Source organism: Hippoglossus stenolepis, chromosome 17 (genome assembly GCF_022539355.2).
Source record: "Hippoglossus stenolepis isolate QCI-W04-F060 chromosome 17, HSTE1.2, whole genome shotgun sequence".
Classification (NCBI taxonomy): domain Eukaryota; kingdom Metazoa; phylum Chordata; class Actinopteri; order Pleuronectiformes; family Pleuronectidae; genus Hippoglossus; species Hippoglossus stenolepis.
Window position 1 is genome coordinate 21,018,403 of NC_061499.1, and position 20,482 is coordinate 21,038,884.

The following is a 20,482-nucleotide window of genomic DNA, read 5'->3' on the forward strand; positions in this document are numbered from 1 at the left end:
ATCGAGCAGTTCAGCTGCAAAGTAACACAATTGCAATCCTCGAGATTTCAGTTCTGGATGAGTTAACAGAACCAGTGGTCGTGCGTTCCAAGCTTCTCATGAAGAGTTCAGTTTGAAACGTGTCAAACTGTCAGAGATCCAGCCGAGGAAGATGAGCAACTTCTGTATCTGTTTATTCTGACTGATGAACTTCTGAAGTCTTCTGTCTAAACGGCTGTTACACCAAGAAACAGCATAAATCCACTGCTCTTCCAAATAACCTGATTACATGACACGGCCTGTAACTGTACTCGTACATGTTGGACTCTACATGCATGTGTCCAGTCATGTGAGCCCCGTTTGGGGAAGGGAGGACATTTGATAACTAAACATATATAACCGTTAGTATACTTTGAATGGATAAAGCGGCATGCAGCCACCAGCTGTAATAAACTGGGTTTGATACGATGCCCTTTTTATGGATTATGAGCTAAAGACCCTCAGTGCAAATAAATTTAGTTCAAGATTTGTTTTCTTTTAAATTTAAAATGTAAAATGTCAGTGCAGAAGTCTTTCTTGTTCGTTCTTGTATCATCCTACTGACAGTTTTACAAAATTCAGACAAACCTCATCTCTATTGACCAGGGTTTTACTATATGAATTGACTTTTCACTTGTTCCATGGAAATGGGGGGTTTGTCAATATAGAGAAGTGACTGGATAAGATGCGTGTGGTTTGCAGTGTTAGGCACACAGACGTACAGTGTTTGTATATATTCATGTGGCGCATTGTTGGATGCACAAGTTACGTGTGTTCTTAACATTATAGATCGTGACAGTGGTGACGAGTAGTCACATATTGGAATGGCCCCAGTGAACAGCAGCCGCTGTTTGTTCAGGTTTAGTTGGGGCTTGTTTGAATAGAGGAGCTCATTCATTCTCCACCAGCAGCCTCTTTTTTTTTTCTCCACCAGAAGAGAAAAGGGGGGGAGAAAGAGAGCGAGAGTGTGCGCGCTCTGCATCCTGCACCGATCTCCACGCGTTTTATTCGTCTTTTCCGAAACACCCCCCCTCCCCAGCCTCCCCTCTCATCCACCCCCTCCTCCCTGGAGCGACACTCTCCCAGGTTGTGTTGCAGGCGCTCGTTATAAAGAGGAAAGCTCCGCCGTTCCCTTCAGATCGGAGCGCTCAGACCGCTGCATGCGCCGGCCGCCAGACAATCAGGACTCGAACCCTGCGCACAGCGATGACCCCGCTGCTCCTGCTACCTGGATTAACTCCCAAGTAACCGCTGTTTGCTGCCCCCTCCCCCGAACCCTCTGACACCACCCCCACCCCTACATCCTCACCCGGAGCAGCAGAACCACCAGCAGCAGCAGCAGCATCAGCATCAACTGATCCTCCGTCCCCTGTGCGCCGCCCCCTCGTCTCCAACTCTCAGTCTGTGTTCCGCGGTCATGGGGTGCGCCGTGTTCTTCTCGCCTGGGCTGCTGAGGAGCTTGGCCGCGCTGTGAGACGGACACCGGGTGGATTTATGGTCGGCAAAGCTGCAACTACCAGCCGAGTGGGAAATTAGTGGAAGTTTGAGTGCCGGGAGGATGCGGGTGACGTGCTGGTGCGCCGTGTTCCTCCTGACGCCCGCGCTTTGCCTGGTGAGTTTGATTCTCCCGCTCAGTCTGTGTTTCTGCTTTTACTTCGCCTCACGCTCAAAGTCTGGAGGACACGACTGTGATTATTCACTCACAGTGGCGCACTTCACTCCGCTCACACGCACAACTGTCCGCGCCTGTTAACTGGCACTTTGGATGAACTGTCCAGCGTGTGTAGCAAGAATCCAAACTTTTAACTTTATTTAGACTTTTTTGTTTTTGTTGTTGTAACTACACTTCGACAAAAATGTAAAGTTTGACAGTGAAAGTTGCACCGCGTGTGCTTTGTCCGGTGTCTATGTGCAGGAATATGCAGCGACTTAATATTGCTGAGGATGTTCAGCTTTTACACAGAGAGGACGGGTCAAAATTAGTGATTTGACGGAGACAGTATGTCTTTTTATGGGATATTTGTGGTTTTTGTTTAGAAATAATTAGGAAATGAGGCGCCTAGAACAGACATCTTTAACCGGCACATGCAGCAAAATGGTCTCACGGGGGCGCCCTAACAAACCAAACCTCCACTGACTGCCTGGACTGTCAGAGTACACACTCTCCGAGCGGGTTAGGCAGGGACCCGGTGACTTGTCCGGCTGGTTATCTAACCGGGCGCGTCGTGGAAAACAAACTGACGCTGTGGGAAATGTACTTTTAACATTATAGTTAAGCTCGCTTCAAATTAATCAACAAGAAAAAACAACAAGGCAGCAATCGGTCATTGAGTTAACCTTTGATTCCTGGATGAACTTAATTTGTGTGGTTATAAACCTGAAACTATGTTCTAATGCATGATCCAGGTTTGTGAGTGTATAACAAATATATTCTTTTAAACTGAAGTAGATAATGGTTTTATTTTGACACAAGGAAAATGCAGCATTACTTCACGTTTTAAGTGTCCTAAATAAACAGGTAGAATCCCCCCAAAAATTGAAATAGATCCTCTTTAGCCTTTTCAATTTTCACACAATTTTTTTTAGATTTTCAGATCATGTGAGAAAAGAGAAAACAGAGAACTTCTAAATCCTAATTTCCTCTAATCAAACATACACCTCAAAGATCCATGAAGGAATTCTTTATTTTATCTAAATATATTTGTTCTAATAAGTTAAAGATGTGGGACCACTACCAACAGGTGTAATCACTGTGAATTCAATGAATTACATATAGAAATTAATATGAAAGTTGGTGGAGTATAAAGTGCATCAATTAGTCAAATGTATCACACACACACACACACACACACATTGTTTAATGTAATCCTGCAAACTGTAAATATGTGTGTTTTACTTTTGTTTGGCAGTATTGTAACTTGTATTTGCAGTTGTTCAAGCGTGTTCGTGCGTGTGTGTGATTTTTGCGTGTCCGTGCGTCTGTGTGCGTGTCCTCTTCATTTGTCTAAAAGCCACCACGTAGCGGGTGGACGTGGAGCTCTCCAAGGTGCTGAAAGCGTTTAAACACACTCCGCGCCTCACACTTTAAATATGTGGGTAACAGGGATTTAACCAGGCCAGACCATTAACATATATTTCATAATATATACATTTATTTACTAAACCTGAGAGTTTTTAAATTGAAAACTAATAATACTTTAGGTCGAAGTTGTATTGTCTTCGCTTTTTTTTTTTTACTTTTCCATTCTCTCAGTCTTTTTTATTGCCTTTACAAATTGTTCGGCCTCTTCTTCTTCTTCTTCTTCTTCTTCTTCTTCTTCTTCTTCTTCTTCTTCTTCTTGTAAAATATAACCCTCTTTTCTGAATTCTGAAACTAGATTTAATTTGTCGACATCAAATATCAGCATGACTTTATTGTAACAAAAAAATTATACTGTCGAGGAAAAGATGTGTGTATGTGTGTGTGTGTGTGTGTTTTAATACAGTGCAGCGGTGATTAAAAATACGTCTTTCCAACTAAATCCTGTTCGCCGTGTTGTCTGAGTTGAATTATAGCTGGTAAACACACACACACACACACACACACACACACACACACACACACACACACACACACACACACACACACACACACACACGTACACGCGCGCGCACACACTATTATCCCGGCTAGAGTAAACCGAGCTTATTGTGCAGCGCGTTAACCATCAGCCTTATCCGCGGCAGCGGAGGATTAGAGCTGAACTTTGATGGTTTTATTTCGTGTTTAAGGCTCCAGTCTCCGTTTAAGCCTCTTGTCTGCGAGCCGCGCCTTGACCCCGATAACAGCGCGGCAGGTAGACTGTTACCGTACAGAGGCAGAGCGGGACCACCACCTATGGCTCCACTTATTTAATTAACACACCTCTCATTATTCCCGGACAAAAGAATCCCATTTGGGATTATCATGATTTCTATTCATACATCATTTTAATGGGAATTCCGCACGTCTAAACCGCAGCAGTTTAAATGGATAAATGATAGTGGTGTTGTGTCTTCTTCGGCATCTATATAACACTCTAATCTGTTATCAAATTGTACTTAATGTTTAAGTTTTCTTTCCATTTTATAATACCCTGCAATTTGGCTGCTACAAATGATTTTCCTAATTCAACAATTTAAATAAGTTGATAGATATGAATGAGAGAATAATTGTGTTGACGTTAATAGCTGTCTGTCTATTTGAGAACAATATGGGTTCAGGAATCTCAGTGAAAGATATTTTGAAAACTGAGATTTCACCTCTTGAATTTCGTAGCTGCTCGATCTGGCCTTTGACTCAATATCTGACTCTTTTTATGGTTATCACTGTTGTTTAAAATTATGTTTTTCATATTTCATTCATATTTGAGCACTGTTGATTCTGCTTATGCTCTAACAACATTTTTCTAATATATCTCCATTGATTTATGATTATTCTTATTTTCAAAAGATTATTGCCAAAGGATTTTTCATTTTCTGGAGGAATCATTGGATTTCATGTCATCAGTTTGGCTTCTTCTCATATTCAGAGACATAAACTCATACTACTGGAGGGATTGTAGGATTTGAGCCATGTTGACATTGTTTTAATAAAAACTGGCAGACGTTCTTCTCGCCCAGGCCGTGGTGCAGCATGATGTGAGGTCTCTGTGGTTGCTGGCTCTCTCCTCCGCTGCTGCTGCTGCCACCCCCCACCCACCCAAACCGCCTCTCCCTCCTGTCTCCCCTGGGAATAACAGATGCAGCGGTCCCACTGGCAACAGCCACCACAGTCACATTAAAGTGTTATTATCAAACAGCGCAAATGGGGCCTGGAGTGTCAAGCAGTCTGCACGGTGGGGAGGGAAGGAAAGTCCCACTGAGATCACTACAGCACAGTTCACACAGTGTGAACACCCACCACCAGCAGCAGCAGCACCCTGCGACCCCCATCTCACCACACCCCCTCTTCAGTCCACAGGCTTGGAAATGAGCACATCATAATGAAAAAGCAATATGTTTTCAATGAGCTGTTTGAAGCTGAAATCAAGAGTGGGCCAGTATTAATTCAATTATATAGCAAAGGCATTTGTGCAAATGCCCACATGCTGTGCGACACACACACACACACACACACACACACACACACACACACACACACACACACACACACACACACACACACACACACACACACACACAGCCAACAAGTAAGAACAAGTGCATGGTGTGGCCATCAAGTGGGAGCAGTGGAGTGTGCAAATGGTAAATGGTCTGTATTTATATAGCGCTTCTAGTCTTGATGACGACTCAAAGCGCTTTACAGTTCAGTGCAGTGGTGTGTGTTTTTTTCTCTGCCCAGATGTCAACAAAGTGAACATTTCTCTCAGTTCCTTGTTCAACCTTTGTGCTACTTAGCTTTTAAAGCAGCATGGAGGTGTCACCTCAGAGCTATTCAAGCCCCGGCTGCTGAGAGAGCCGAGTACAAAGGGGCTGAGAGTTCAGTCTTGGAGAACAACATGGCAATTCCCCCCGCTGCCGTCTCCCTGGCCTCAGCTCAGCCCGGTTACCCGGCTCTGTTACATTCAGCAGCTTTCGCACACAACGCTTACGCAAACCGCCACTGCCTCTCAAGGCGTTGACAAGTGGGGTGGGAGGTCCTGAAGTGGAGATCTAGGGAGAGTTGAGGGCCTCCAGGGGGCCTCAGCGGGTCTTTAAACATCCCTGAGGTTCCAATGATGCTCGAAGGCATTTGTGTTGTTCTTAATGAGCGTGTTTGAGGAGGCTCCAGAGGTGTTTGCAGGTATCATGGGACGTAAGAAAGTGTTTTAGAGGTCATTCATGCAGGTGGTGCTGTGAGATCTAGAGGACTTTCTGAGAAGAAGTTTGGGGATTGTTGATTCCTTTGGTTGTTTTTTTGCCAGGTCAACTTCAGCAAAATAAAGATCAGACTAGTGATCTTTAGTAACAGAAATAATCAGTACAGACAGAGTCTGTCCACCAGAGAGCACTGACAAGTTTACCTTTACACTGTAAAATGTCCTATAGTCACTTTTTGTATTTTGGTTTACATTATTTTATAAACCAATTTATGTAGAAACATAAACACACACACACACACACACACACACACACACACACATATGTTTATATAATAATATTCAGATAAATTGTGGCCGAATTATAATCATGTGATTTTTTTACTCTCAAATGTAAATATTGGTATTGACCTCGTAATGTAACATCATGGTTGAATGTTTGGATTTAGATTTTGGAGTAATTCGATTTTGGAAGAAAAAAAGGTGAAACCTGAGCCAAGACTGAGGTTTTGGTCTGACCAAGGAGAATTTGAATTTTTTGCTTATAAAAAGACTGAAAGCTTCAATAGAATAAGAAAGTAGCTGCATTTTTTCAGCAGAAATATCTAATTGATTAATTAACATATTGTATCAGCTCTGAGTGAACAAATAGCTTAATTGTCCAAATGTTTGTATGTTTACTTGTGTTAAAACCTCTGGGACTAAATTTATGATAAGTTATTTTAAAGTCACTGAGAGGACATTTAAAAATTTTTAGAACATGACTCAAATGAAACTATAATTGAAAACGAGGTTGCTTCTGGGGAACTGACCTTTGACCTACAATCCCAGTGCATCTCGGCAGGCGGATTGAAAATGCACAGTTTTGGAAATGACATGTCAAGGTGACCTCGTCTTGTTGCAGCACATTACACTGTGTGAACTGGCACCTCTGTGAACCTGCCTGTGAGTCCTGGGCTCCTCTGATCTGAGCTCAGCCTCCCCAGGCGGCTGCAAACACACACACAAACAGCCAAAACAACACTTGACCTTGGTGTTTGGCCATAAAGTCAATGATAATAGCACACACTGTGGTGTCTGGAGTCCAGAGGGGGGCTGAATGAGGGGAATCAGCCCTGGATTTGGATCTTTGAAGGTGTTAAATTGGAGAGCAAGATCCCTTAAATATTCCCAGAATAACCAGCCAGTTTGACTCTGCAGCCTGTATTTCGCTTGTGTGTGTGTGTCTGCGTGTGTGTGTGTGTGCGCACGCGAGGTGGTAGGTGTGATTAATGACCACAGCCTCTTTTCTCTACGCAATGCACTGCTCCAGATTTTCAATCGCGTTCCACAGTTCAGAGGTCAAACCTGGAGCTGATCACTGAAGGGTGTTGTTCTCTGGGAATCGAGCGCCTGTTCACGACCCGGGTTTGATCCTGAGGGAAGCTTCACACCCCTCGATTCTCTCTCTCCTCGTAGTGCAATCCTTTTATGGCGAAGCAGCACCTCGATAGAGGCGCTTTGAAGTAGCCCGGGGAGAGGAATGTCTCTGAAGGTAGGGAGCGACTGGATAACCTGGTCCACCCTGCTTTGCATCTCCAGGTGCTCCTGTGGCTCCAGAGTCTGCGGTGTGCACGGTTCAGTCTCAGCTGAAAGCGACAGAGCAGACCTCTCCAAAACTCACATCTGCACATGAGAGGATTCAAAAGCCCTGTTTGAAGGCACTAGGCCATTCTGAAACATATTTTTCAGAACTTATCCTGTGCGGTGAGCAATTAGCATTTAAAATGAAGACAAAAAAAATCATAGAGTTGTATATGGGTGTCTGTGAGTGTAGTAGCTCCACTGCTGTTTAAAGCCGCACTTATTGTTTTGGTTTGATGGCCTGCAGCCTGACTGTCTGGTTCAGTCCCAGCACTCGAATTAATCTCATTTTCAGCCGCATCAGTGAAAACTCAAAAAAACTCAATGTTCACTTTCTGCCCAGCAGCAAACAGCATAGTTATCAACTGGCTGTGAAGCTAAAGAGAACAATGAGGAGAATGAATACGGTACCTTTGACTCCAAATGAGCGTTAATGTGACCTTGATTTTTATTTTTGTGTAACATTCAATTTTTGTGATTTTCCTTTGTGCGTTAACGCTGAACTGTTCAGTCCAAATGATCAGCAGTAGGTGCAATGTGCAGTGAGTGTGTATAATGACAACAGCTTCTCTGGTGACATATTTGGTGTGATCAGAATCTGGCTGGTCCATAAAATCTTTACCAGATTTACCAGAAGGCCAATTAACACCCGTGCTTCCCCTCTGATGCAAGGGATATGTATTATGTGGCCTTTTCTTTTGCCCTGAATCCGATCAAGGTGCTCAACCAGATGGAAGTGGAGGGTGGTGCAACTGAATGTTCATGGTCTTAAACAGGCCACCACAACATCTGACTTCCAGATAAGACTGAGGTTATGAGTCTTGCGCCCAATTCATGCCTCTGCATCAAATCTACGCCCTAGCTCTGGCATAGCCTACATGTAGACGTGTACCCTACGCCGTACCCTACCCTTTGCCCTACCCCATACCCTGATGTGCACCTTCCATAAAATGTAACTATGCATCGAGGCAACGCAGACTGCCAGAGCTGTGATTGGTCCGCTTGGTATCATCGCCTCACTCAGTTTAATGGTCGTACAGACCATCTCCTCCCACATCGTTCTTTTTTTCTTTGTAGTCTAAGAAAAGTAGTTCTTCAACATCTATCAGCTCCAACATGATAACACTCCCCATTGTGCTGGAGTAAACAGAGACTCCAGAGAATTTGTAAATAAGCGGACCGGAAACCGGAAGACACGTCTTTTAATTTAAAAAAAATATACCATATTAGCGGTTGTCAGTGTGTAGTTAGTAAAAGAGAAAACAAACAGTGGTTTGTGTGTTTGATGAGTCGGAGCTGCAGCTGGGGGCGAGTGGGTTGGTGGAGATAGAGGTGGAGCACATTTACAGATTCAAATGTGTGTGAATACGAAATGAAACAAAGGAAAGATGCATCCAAGACATTTTAAGAACACAATGGGATTTCTTTGGGGTTTGATCAATACCAGGAGAGGAATCCCCCCCCACTCAAACATAATCCTTTGCTCTCATCTCACCCACAAAAGCAAAATGGGTAATTTAAATTTTTTACAAAGTCACAAATCTGTTAATATTGTTGCTAAAAATAGTGTTGAAAAAAAATAATGGGGATGGAACCATTGTGAATTTAGGACGTGATACGTGACACCACTAGAACTTAGATTTAGAGAGTGAAGCGAGTGCTGTGCCCTGTGCAGTTGCTTTGTCATGTGGCCTTCCTACTTCAGCGGGAGAGCAGTTTTTGGCACTTCTTACACGATTTTTAAGTAAACCAAATAATTTCTCTTCAGAGTCTTTAGCCGATGATTTAAAACATTTCTTCTCATCCCCAGAGAGACTTTATCAAGAGCTTTCCCCACAGATCTGTCAACATTTTCTAAAAATACTCACACACTTGAGCTTTAATACAATTTGTTACTCATCACTTCATGTGAATGTGATTACAGTTCTCTAGTTGTGCAGATTATTAGCTGCCGTAATGGATACACTGAGAAAACACATCACATTAAATATGAAGTGCAGTTGATAGAATACCCTGATGGGGACTGTACATCTTAATTTCTGTATCTGTACATTCACCCCATCTGTTGTACACAGTAAACTGTGTGGCAGTGTCATGACTGATGTACAAATATAGATTGATCTTCTCCACAGAACACAGTTTGAAATATTATAGTGCAATACTGGAATCATTTAATTATGCTATATATTAAGCTATATGAAGCTGGTTAAAGTATTTATTGCCTTTTTAAATTTGAATTCCTTTATTACTTTTGGTTTGATTCATCATCAATTCTGCTAACAATGACACATTGATTTGTATAAAGTTTTATAAGAAGAAAAATCCTAAAATATGTCTTAAATATGTCCCTCACATGTGGCTCTCTCTGAGGTTTCTACGTTCTTTTGACCCTGTTAAAATGTTTTTTTTGTAGTTTTTCCTTCCTCTTGTTGAGGGTTAAGGGCAGAGGATGTCACACCCTGTTAAAGCCCTATGAGACAAATTGTGATTTGTAAATATGGGCTATACAAATAAAATTTGATTGATTGATTGATTGATTTAATTGTTTCTAGAGCATCTATTTATGTTATTTGGTTTTATTTCAAGATTCCATACAGTGAATTCTGGGAAATCTGACAAATCCTAATATTGAGGATATAAGTGATTTAGTTGAAATGGCTCAGGCTGAATTTAGTCATGAACCATGGTACACCACCATCTGTACTATGATACTGGATACAATACTGATGCAGGCACTGGATTTAGAGTTGTATAGTGATGGATTGCCTTGCTTTCTAACCTTATGATGGGCTTGACTGACTAGTGAAACAGAACAGGCTGAGAGCCTGCACTCCTCAAGGAGGCAGCAGGAGGAAGAGGAGGAGGTGAAAATAGTGGAAATGGAGAGGAAGAAGGGGTGGGGGGTGATGCTTCCCTCTGCCGCGTCGGCAGTGATGGATCTCCCATCGGAGCTTCACAGTCCAGCAGTCATGGCACTCAGTGACGGGAGTTACCAGCCATGTCCGTTATCTTCTCCTTTAGATCTTTCCATCCTGTTATGTTACAGTGACTGACCATGCGGACATTGTCGCCCTGCTCCAGAGACATGGATGACTTATAAAAAAATCAATGAGTGATGAATACTCATGTGAGCTCTCAAAACCAGACTTTAAGCCCACATATTGGTTGGAAAGATTGCACTATTTCTGAAGCAGAGAAATCAGTTCAATGCAATAAGAAAGGATTTTACTCAACAGTGTAAATCCTGCAATGAACCCAACTTCGCCCTGTACAAAGAACTGTTAAAGAATTCTCTTAGTCTCACTGGAGATTCACTGGAGACCATTAATGTTAAATGCTCTGAGCACTGAGTGCTTCTGTAGGTTTTCTGCCCAAGAACTGATCTAATTTCCAAGTAAAACTCTAATAACTTGTAACATTTTAAGCAGAAAAATACTGAATCTGCGACACAGGCTTTTTTTCCTTTCCTGGTAGTATAGGCTTCTCTCTGCACCATGATGACAGTCCGTCATTTCAGGTCTTACCTGTGTGATTAAGATTTATCTAGGTTCAGGCACAAAAATGACTTGGTCATGGTTAGGGAAAGATTGTGGTATAGGCACAGGATACAAGCAGTAGGCCAAGTCATTTCTTCAGTTTTTCCAAACCTCACATTCCCAGTGACCTTCTCCCTAACAGATTTATAAGGCTCCTTAACATCACACTCTTCCCACATTTGCTCCTGATAGAGGAATCAAAATCAGCATGGCCACTCAAGGTTCTAATCATAGGTAGTTTTATTTAATCAACTGACTGATTCTATTCCACATGCCATGTCAAACCATTTTATTGTGAATAAGTTAATCCAATAAAGGTTTTATACCAAATTCACCTCCTTAAACATATTTAAACATAACCTAGAGCAATAGACAAGGATGGTGAGTATTTTTATCGAAAAAAATGCTATTGATCACAAAATGTAATTCCATAAAATGTACACTCACTGGTAAAAGTTGTGTAAGTCAGGCATTGCTGGCATTACGTCTCAAAAGATAACACTGTTTCTGAATGTTGGTGTTCCACAGGGATCACTTCTAGGTCCAATATTGTTTACTTTATATTTAAAAGATCTCTGTAAAGTATCCAAATGATTATTCCATCTTTAAAATTTTTAAGAATTAAAATAGCTGTTTGAGAGAAGAGTGAACTTAAATTATTTTCTTAAATGCATGCAAAACAAGCTACAGATTTTTGGGAAACATGCCATACATACATAGGCTACATCAAGGATAATGATTGAAAAATTAATTGTAAGAAATAATTTTTTGGTGTATAAATCTTCATAATTCTGCATTTTAATAACACAAATCAATTGCACAAAAAGCCAATTATTGAAATTTACAGTTTTATTTGATTATAGATTTGAACAAATAATGTATGATATATAAAACAAATTGTTACCATACAGTGTTCTTAACATGTCTGAGATGACATGAAATAGATGTCTGAGAAGTTAGAGGCAAAATAAATGCATGTGAGTGACAGTTATTAAGAGTGTCAGATGGAAATCCAGTCACTTTGGTGCTGCTGATATGCAAGATGAAGATCTGCAATCTCAAGGAGCTGGTCACTGTGAAGTGGGTTGTTTGTTAAAGACAGGAGTTATGTGCTATATCCCTTCTCCTTCACTGTAGAGTGCAGCAAAGTCCTGACATTAATTCTCCAAAGCATCAACTCTCTGCTCCATTTTCTGACTTTTTACAGCAAAGCCAGAGGAAGTGAGAGAAACGTGAGATGTAGAACAGAGCGGGAAAGAGGGAAGGGAGGTGAGCGAGAGTGACTTTTATGCTCGGGCTGCTTTATGACTACAGTATTCCAATTTGTCGTCAACACCCACATGTCTGTCAGGCAGGGCTGTTTGTGCTGTCGCTGTCACTCCAAGCAAACAAGCTGATATATAACACAGGCGCGGAGAAGCAGGCTGCGAATTGTCAACACAGATGTTCTTTTTTTTGAAGAGGAACAAATGATAAAGTCAGTTAGGTTTAACAGCAAAATGACAACTGCAGTGGTATCTCTGCCTCATTCTCTCTCTCCCTGCTCATAGGACAGGTAGAGAGAGCAGTGAACTTCAGCAGCTGCCAGCATGAAGAAAACCGTTGCTGAGCAGGAATAAAGTTCTAATTCATTAGAAATTAATAAAGGATTCTTTAGTGGTGAAATAGACTGTATCTATATAGAGCTTCTCAAGTCTTATTGGCCACTTAGAGCACTTTTATGAAACAAGTCATACGTACCCATTCATGCACACATCTTATATGCAGTGTTTTTCAACAAACCATTCATTCACTGTTGGCGCAGCTGTCAGGGGCAATTTGGGGTTAGGTGTCTTGCCCAATGAGAATTTGGAATGCAGAGTGGAGGTGCCAGAGATCAAACCGCTGACCTTCTGGTTAGAGGACGTCCCTCTCCACTCCCTTAGCCACAGGCACCTATAGTGACTGTTCTCACTATAGGATAACAGCATTGGTTGGTCACATTTTCTGAAACGACCACCTTTTTCCAGACTAATTTCTTGGGGGATATAACTGGCAACTTAATTTCTCAGAAGGGAAGGCAGGAGTAAGTTCAACAAAGGATGTGACTGTGATAGGAAAGATCTCCTAATGTATAACTCTCAGCCTAACCATGGTCAAGCCTTCCCTAAACTTATACATCAAATGGATAATGATTGCAATGATCCTATGTGCTTTGGATGGGATTAACAAACAGTCAGACAAAACACCTATTTTATCATTTAGTTTGGTGTCATTGTTCTCAATTACTTCATTCATCCTGTAGAATAGCCATTACTTGCATTATAGAAAGTAAAAGTAAACAAAACGACAGTGGTAAAGGTCATGGTTGATTATCAAATCCACTTATCAGAATCATTTAAAATCTTTTAAAAAATAATTTACCAAAACTTACACATCGGTACAGTTCAAAGATTTAGTTTCGATTTGTTATATGTTGTTGGACAAGAAGCTTAGAATGTTGCAGTTTTTGTCCTGGTAGTTATTGAAATAAACACCAACATTAATTCATTTTCACAACCTGCAGCCATACCTGAAAATGAGATGAACAGCAGACCATATAAAATATGGAATGATTGATATTAAATGATATGCTGACTTTAACACCTTTTCATGACATGATCCAAATAACACTGGTCCTTATTCACAACTATGAGATTAATGAGCTACAATAACAGATCTGATATGACATAAACAGTTTATCTGGGGCTCTCTTGTATTTAACGTACAGCTGATGATTTCTCAGGAGTCACCACTTTTTTTCAAGTACAAAATCCCTGAACACTGCAGGTGCATAGTTTCTTTTCAATCACAATTTTGCAGAGTAAAGTCAGCAGGTTGGAGAAAGCACATTAACCGAGAGACTTAATTTTTAATCTCACACAATTAACATCAAGTAGCAAGAACCGATATAATCTACTGCCTGTGAAATCTAAATCAACCAAAGCAGTGGTTAGTAAGTGGTGGATCTAGAACATGGTATTAGCTAAGCTTGTAAAAATCTGGATGGGCTTGTGTTTTTTAAACTTAGATCCAGTTTTTTTCCCCGCTGGTAGTGAAGTTAGTATTCTCATTACTCACGTCTCAGTACAATGCAGGCATATTTCTGCTGTCACACTGCTTGGACTGTGCACAGCATCCAAAGGTAAACTGTAAATGAAATACCTTTCTGGAGCTGGACCTGGGCAGCTTCCATCATCAGTCAATGCTAGAGCCAAATGGCACTAATTTGATGCCTGAAAAACTCACATCGGTCACATGTTTTGCCATTGCTAGTTTAAGTGTTGATCAGCAGGCAACTAGTGTTTTAAGCAAATAATGTTAGGCAGCATTAACTCGCTCATTTGTGTGTGGACATAGCCTCTGTAAGCCCCAAGGCCAGCACAGGCGTTAAGTGAGAGGCCGGCTAACGTTACCAGCATGTTGAACTTTGCTCTTTGTATCTGTTGATCGTAGAAGTGAAGCCGGGTATCTAAACCCAAGAATTTCATCCAGACGTTTTTGCGTCTAACTGTCAAAGCTTGCTTCACTTTTACTAGTTTACCTATAATATTCAAAGACCACTGACCATACATCTCTGACCCATTTTCATGAGATGTATTGACCTGTTCCACCTGGTTAACATGTGGATGTCAGAATGACAATTTATATAGTGACAAGATATTTTTAGGATGTACTTGTTCTCAACCCACAACAACATTTGTTAAATAAGCTCTGCACTTGTGAGAATGATGCTCTGGTACGTATCGGTGTGATTGTGATGTAAATGGTTTTTGCGTATTTAACAGCAGAAAGCTTAATAATCGATCTGGGCCATGCAGGGAAGCAACATGAGAACACAATGTGAACATATTATCACCACATTAACTGTAATCTGGGATATGGCCATTAGACAGAGCAGAATTAGCATCAATTTAGAAATGTGGTGTCTTAAAGACTGCAAGCCCAATATATACCCTCTTTTATGCTCTGTTTTGTTCCCTATCAGCTTCTTTCAATAACCATTTGGCTTTAAAGGCACTTTATGGGCCACTATGTTTACAAGGTGTCATTACTAGCGTGGATAGGTGCTGGATAGGTAGACTACAGTGATAAAACCACTGTACTGAGCTTTTTCACTGAAAACAAAGTTGCAGGCTGCGTCTGAAAATTAAGCTGACGAGAGTGGAGTTAGCGAGCCAGAAATCCAATTAGCTCCAGGAAGCTAAGACCCTAAATGCAGAAGGGAGTTAGCTCATAAGGCTTCATCACTACAAGTAGTATATTATGCATAGTAACTTAATTAAAGAAGTAATATCCTTTCGTTTAGGTTTAAAATAATTTCCAACACCAGGAATGGTTAAATTGTATTTGTGCCTGAAGAAAATGGTTGGAGTTGATGTTAAAAATCACTGATAACAAAATTATGGAGTATAACTTGAATGATAAGAAATGTATTTGTGAAACTGAATTTGTTAATTTGACTGCAAACGCACTTTGATGTAGCTCATCCTATTCCACTAATCAATACATTACAACACAGACCTACAGCGCTTGTGAGCGATGAGGGAATAGATGATTCGCAGGCCTTATCAGTCCACCAGTTCGGTAGATGACAGGGCGTCATTGCTTACAGCAGCCCTGGAGATTGTGGCCGTAATGATTTTCAGAATTGCAATTCTATTTGGATTTGCAGTCACAGCAGAGGGCAGAGAAAAACGGCCACAAGGGAGCGTGGGTCTGGATCTGACAGTTGTCAATCAGCGGGATGAGAGCCACCCTTTGGACAGGTGGTGCAGTGGCGACGAGAAGGAGGAGACCTTCCACTCATCCCTTATCTCTCTTTTTTTTTCATTTACAGCCTCTCTCTTTCTCCTTGTCTGATTATCGCACTCTCACTGCCTTTCTATTCTCCACACTCCCTCCTCAGATTCACATGAATAACTTGTCTTATCTAAGCTGACCCTCGACTTCAAACGCTCCCTTCCTTCCTGGGAATCGGATGTAGCCCATTCTCATTGTTTGCCATTTGCTACATTTTTTTACCTCTTATCATTTCAATGGCATCAATTCCTGTTTTTCTCACTCAGTCATAGAAAACGAATTCCATGCAGGGCGTTGTTCAAATATACAGTGTAAACATGATCACATTCATTTCCCTGAATTCAGAGCTGTGCAATACACGAGCAATTTAAAGTGTCGGAGTGATACAGATGATGGAAACACCATAGAAGACCGTGAGGTGAAGGAGGTACTTTTCATAAATCATTTGATATCAAGGCAGTATCACCTTTAAACCAGCACACACTGGTGTTATGTGTCTGTTTGCCTGTTTGGTTTATTTATCAGTGCATCTCACTGCAATTGCCTTCGCTGGACAAAAATGCAGCTGATATTTACATGAAATCCCATTACAACCAGTAAAATAACCAATATTATACATTGTTTTATTCATTACATTCCTTCTAATGTGGGGGAATTGCTCTTCAGTTTGATCACAATCTTTTCCCAGCTCATAGTTTCCACTTGTCTCTGCTGATGAAGACCATGAGCTGTGGAGGAAAGCACCACAACATTGATAATAACTGACCTCCAGTTGGGTTTAATTGGCCAAAAACTATTTCCAAGACAAGAAGTTATTTTTGCACTGTGGAATTGTTGGAACATTTCGAGGCTCAGGTATTAGCATATTGTGGGGTGGAGTGGTGCCCATTTATTCAGGGGACTGAGTTCACAGCAAACAGGATGTGACTTTTATGAGAGGTCTTGAATCAGTCAGATTTTACAGCAGTAGGCAGTAGGAGACACTGGTGTGAGTTTGATTAACAGGGTAATTCTGTTTAACTGTGTTTTCTGCTTTCGTTTCATTAGAAATTATGATTATGCTAATTCAAGTGCTAATATGCTAATTCTCAGTGTGTGTGTGATTAGAGAGTGATCCAGTGACGGGAGGAAAGGAAGTCGGTTCCGTATTTTATGGGATCATCTCTTTTTCTGATTTCTAATCTAACACTCAATTCAATACAGTACAAAGTGCACAGACCTTACCTTACCTATCCATGTTCAGTTTGTGTTCGTTAAAACTGAAACCTGAAATACTGTATGTGTGTGTGTGTGTGTGTGTGTGTGTGTGTGTGTGTGTGTGTGTGTTAAAGTATACATGGTCATTTTTTTCAGAGTGCACCATAGTTGTTGTTATGGATCGTAATATGGAAAGCTGTTTGTGATACAGTTCTACAAACTACAGGGATAACATCATCAAGTATTTGAATTGTGTAAATACAAATAGGACACGTTTCCAGTATTACATGTACATACAGAGAATAGAAAAGACAGAAAATCACAGTCTGTTGGTCTTTTTTTCTTGACCCTGATTTAGTTGCTTTAAGTCACCCCCTCCTGTGAAAACCTGTTTTTGTCCTCCCATGTGAAGGATCCTAACAGAGCGTGGACCTTTCTCTCGCTCTGTGTGGCTCTCTGTCACACAGAGCTCCCCTCTCGAGCATTCATCAAATCAATTACTGCTGATGGGAGTTCCTCCTAACAGGTAGTGAGGTGTTGTGGCACTAATTCATCCTGTCGCTTTGATGGATTCGCTCGGCTCTCTTGAGCACCGGGCCCCGCATCTCGAGAAGATCCGTCAGGCCTCACAAGCCATTACTTAAAACATTAGCTGCTCAGGACGCAAAGAGTGCCACTGCCCCACGATGATGTGCAGCAGATTTCTGTGTAGCAGATTTCTGTGCGACTCCTCTGAGTGTTAGGAGGACAGAGGCTGGACAGTTACAGATGTAGCTGAGATATGTCTGCACTAACTCCCTGAAAGGTGACAGGGAAGATGGTTTCACTTGCAAAAATTAGAAACTACTGTTTTCACAATTAAGACAAAAGAGAAGGAGACTGGCCCTCAGTCCAGCGCATGCCTCCGCTAAGGCTCAACAGCCCACTTCAAAAATCAATCCAGCTGCAACAAATTCCACAGAGTCATCGATATCAGCACCATGAATATATGCACTCCACCAGGTTTTGTGGGAAAGCATTCAGTAGTTTTTGTGTAATCCTGCTGAAAAACAAATAAACAATAAAAAAACAGTCAACGATCAAGCACAAGGACGGGGACGGAAACAGAACGTCCTCGTCATGACATAAAGCTTATGAAACTAATGAGCTTCTCTTTCATTTAATGTATATATTGGCTGATTTACAAGGTAGTTAGAGAAAATGTTTGTCTTCAGAGCAACAAGTTTTACTTCGGACACGAGCAGATCATGTGTTTGTAACAAGCGGAGGGTATATACTCACCTATGTAGATGCATGGTACTTTCTTGATAAAGCTCCTTAAAGTCACAGTGAAAAAATCACTTACTTCACACAATTTTTCTTTTTTGGTTCAATCACTTTTTAATGCCTCATGGTAGTAATGTGCCAGGCTTTGCAGGTTAAACAAAATGGGAACAGGGAGATGATAACTGAAGCGAGTAACAGGAGACTAGAAGCTAACCTGCGATGTGCCAGGGGTGAGATAGGGCCAATAAGGATCAGCAGCATCAAAATACTATAATGACTGCAAAAAAAAAAAAAGGTGATTAAAAATAGTTCAGTGAACAAAGTTTATCTCTAAGCTGTGGGCCAGTAGACAATGTGTAAAACTGTTACTTTAAAAACAAAACAGCTCCGAGATTCTGCAGCCTGGACAAACAAATTCAAAGGAAGAAACTGATTCAACCTGATCTCCAATGATGTGAACAGATGCACTGCTCCTTACTGAGGTGTAACCATAAAGCAGTGTAATGAATTACTGCTCCCAGACTAATAAGTAGTAAAATCTTGAGTAATGAGGCCATCATTAAATAGAGCTGGGTGCAGTACTGCTGCTGTAGAATGTCTCCCGCTGTTACACATTCCCCAATAAAACCACAGTTTGTATCTTCGACTCAGCTAAAATTTAAAAACTATTTGGCTCTAAGTCTCAAGTTAATGGCTCAGGCAGTAAAGCTCAGGCAAAAAAAAAAAAAAAAAAGAGAAAGTTTGGTGGAGTTAATTGAATGCATTTGCTCTTGCAGATTTCTTACAGTCAGCGCAAATACAGACTTTAAGCTGCAGCAGAGCACGACCAGAGGATGGGACAGGAAATGTTGTACTGATAAGTGCTCGTCTGCTCCTTAGCCGCCAGATACCGAGCTCCCCATGTCAACTCGCCATGACTGACAGGCCAAAAGCATCTTTCACAACTCGTCAGAGGGAAGCGGCATCTCGCCGCCGTGCTCGATGCTTCTTACGAGCCCCTTGAGCTCGCCTGCCTGGTGTTACTCACCGACAATAAAAAAGTACACGTCAGTCATAAATCATGCCCTATCATTATGAAGACATTAGCATGGCCTCTTAAACTAATGTGTACCATGGCCCCTGTGGAACGTTTATGTATTTGGCTGAATACTTTACACAAGGAAGTATTTTTTTATCATTAGCCTGAGGGTTGTGTCTAATCACACAGTCTGTTATTGCACCATAAGCCATGCATGCTGCCCACTCTCTCACTGTTTGTTTAGCTTGCTACAACCATCAGCAAAGCATGTCGAACACACACACACACACACACACACACACACACACACACACACACACACACACACACACACACACACACACCAACTGAGCTCCAGCACTGGCTTGCAGTGGGGAATGCAGGGATGGAATTGGCTCTCTAACACCACTGCCCCCTATCATTTTTAAAACGTTGAAGGAAGTTGGACTAAATCCTCAATGGGTGCGAGCGGCTCTCTGTCACCAGGGGAAATAGCCCGTACAGCTAATACTGCAGCTGTTCAAATGACTGTGAAATGCTGTGGAGGATCTCACGGTTTAAACTCTGCAGCATCGCATCAGACGGCTTCCAGCCATATTCAAAATGGAGGAGAGTCAGTCGGACTGCGTGTGTTTGCCGTGGGACAGGATAAGCCGTGAATCAGGCAGGTGATGTGACGTGGTTAAGACCAACCCTGACAAACAGTAGTAGTTGCAAGTAGTTGCCAAATGAAGACAGATTTGGGAATTGCTGACTCATGGATCGAGAGAGCAGCTGTACGTGCATAGTAAAGTTTAGCTTTTCTAAGAAAGCCCATTTTTCTACCAACAAAAGAAACTTTGGATCATTTAATTCTTAAATGTTTGCACGGGCAGAAGAGTTTTTAATTTCAAACTAATTTATATTTTTTCTTCTTTTACTTTTTAATTATAATTTATCAAAAAATCTCTCTAATTTGCTGCTATTTCCGTCTTCCATTTTTTTTGTGTTGATAAATTTATTTCATCAATGCAACAGCATGTTATTATGTTTATCAATCTGTGTTTTTTTAATTGTTTCTACTTTGCTGTTTTTTAATCATTGTTAGGACACCATAAATAATACTGAATGCCTCTACACATGTTTCACACATAAGCATAATTCCTCAAAGGAGATAATTCCTCCAAGCCATTGGAATTCATTCG

At 41.3% G+C, this 20,482-nt stretch overlaps 1 protein-coding gene across 1 annotated transcript in view; it reads left to right on the plus strand.

Annotated features, from left to right (window-relative positions):
• The first annotated feature begins 1,122 nt into the window (after positions 1-1,122).
• The window catches only part of nxph1 (neurexophilin 1), a 48,691-nt gene continuing 29,331 nt past the window's right edge, over positions 1,123-20,482 (plus strand). The window contains exon 1 of the mRNA XM_035183090.2: positions 1,123-1,630. Within this exon, the coding sequence (XP_035038981.1) occupies positions 1,577-1,630 (54 nt within the window). The 5' untranslated portion in view covers positions 1,123-1,576. The remainder of the gene's footprint in view (positions 1,631-20,482) is intronic.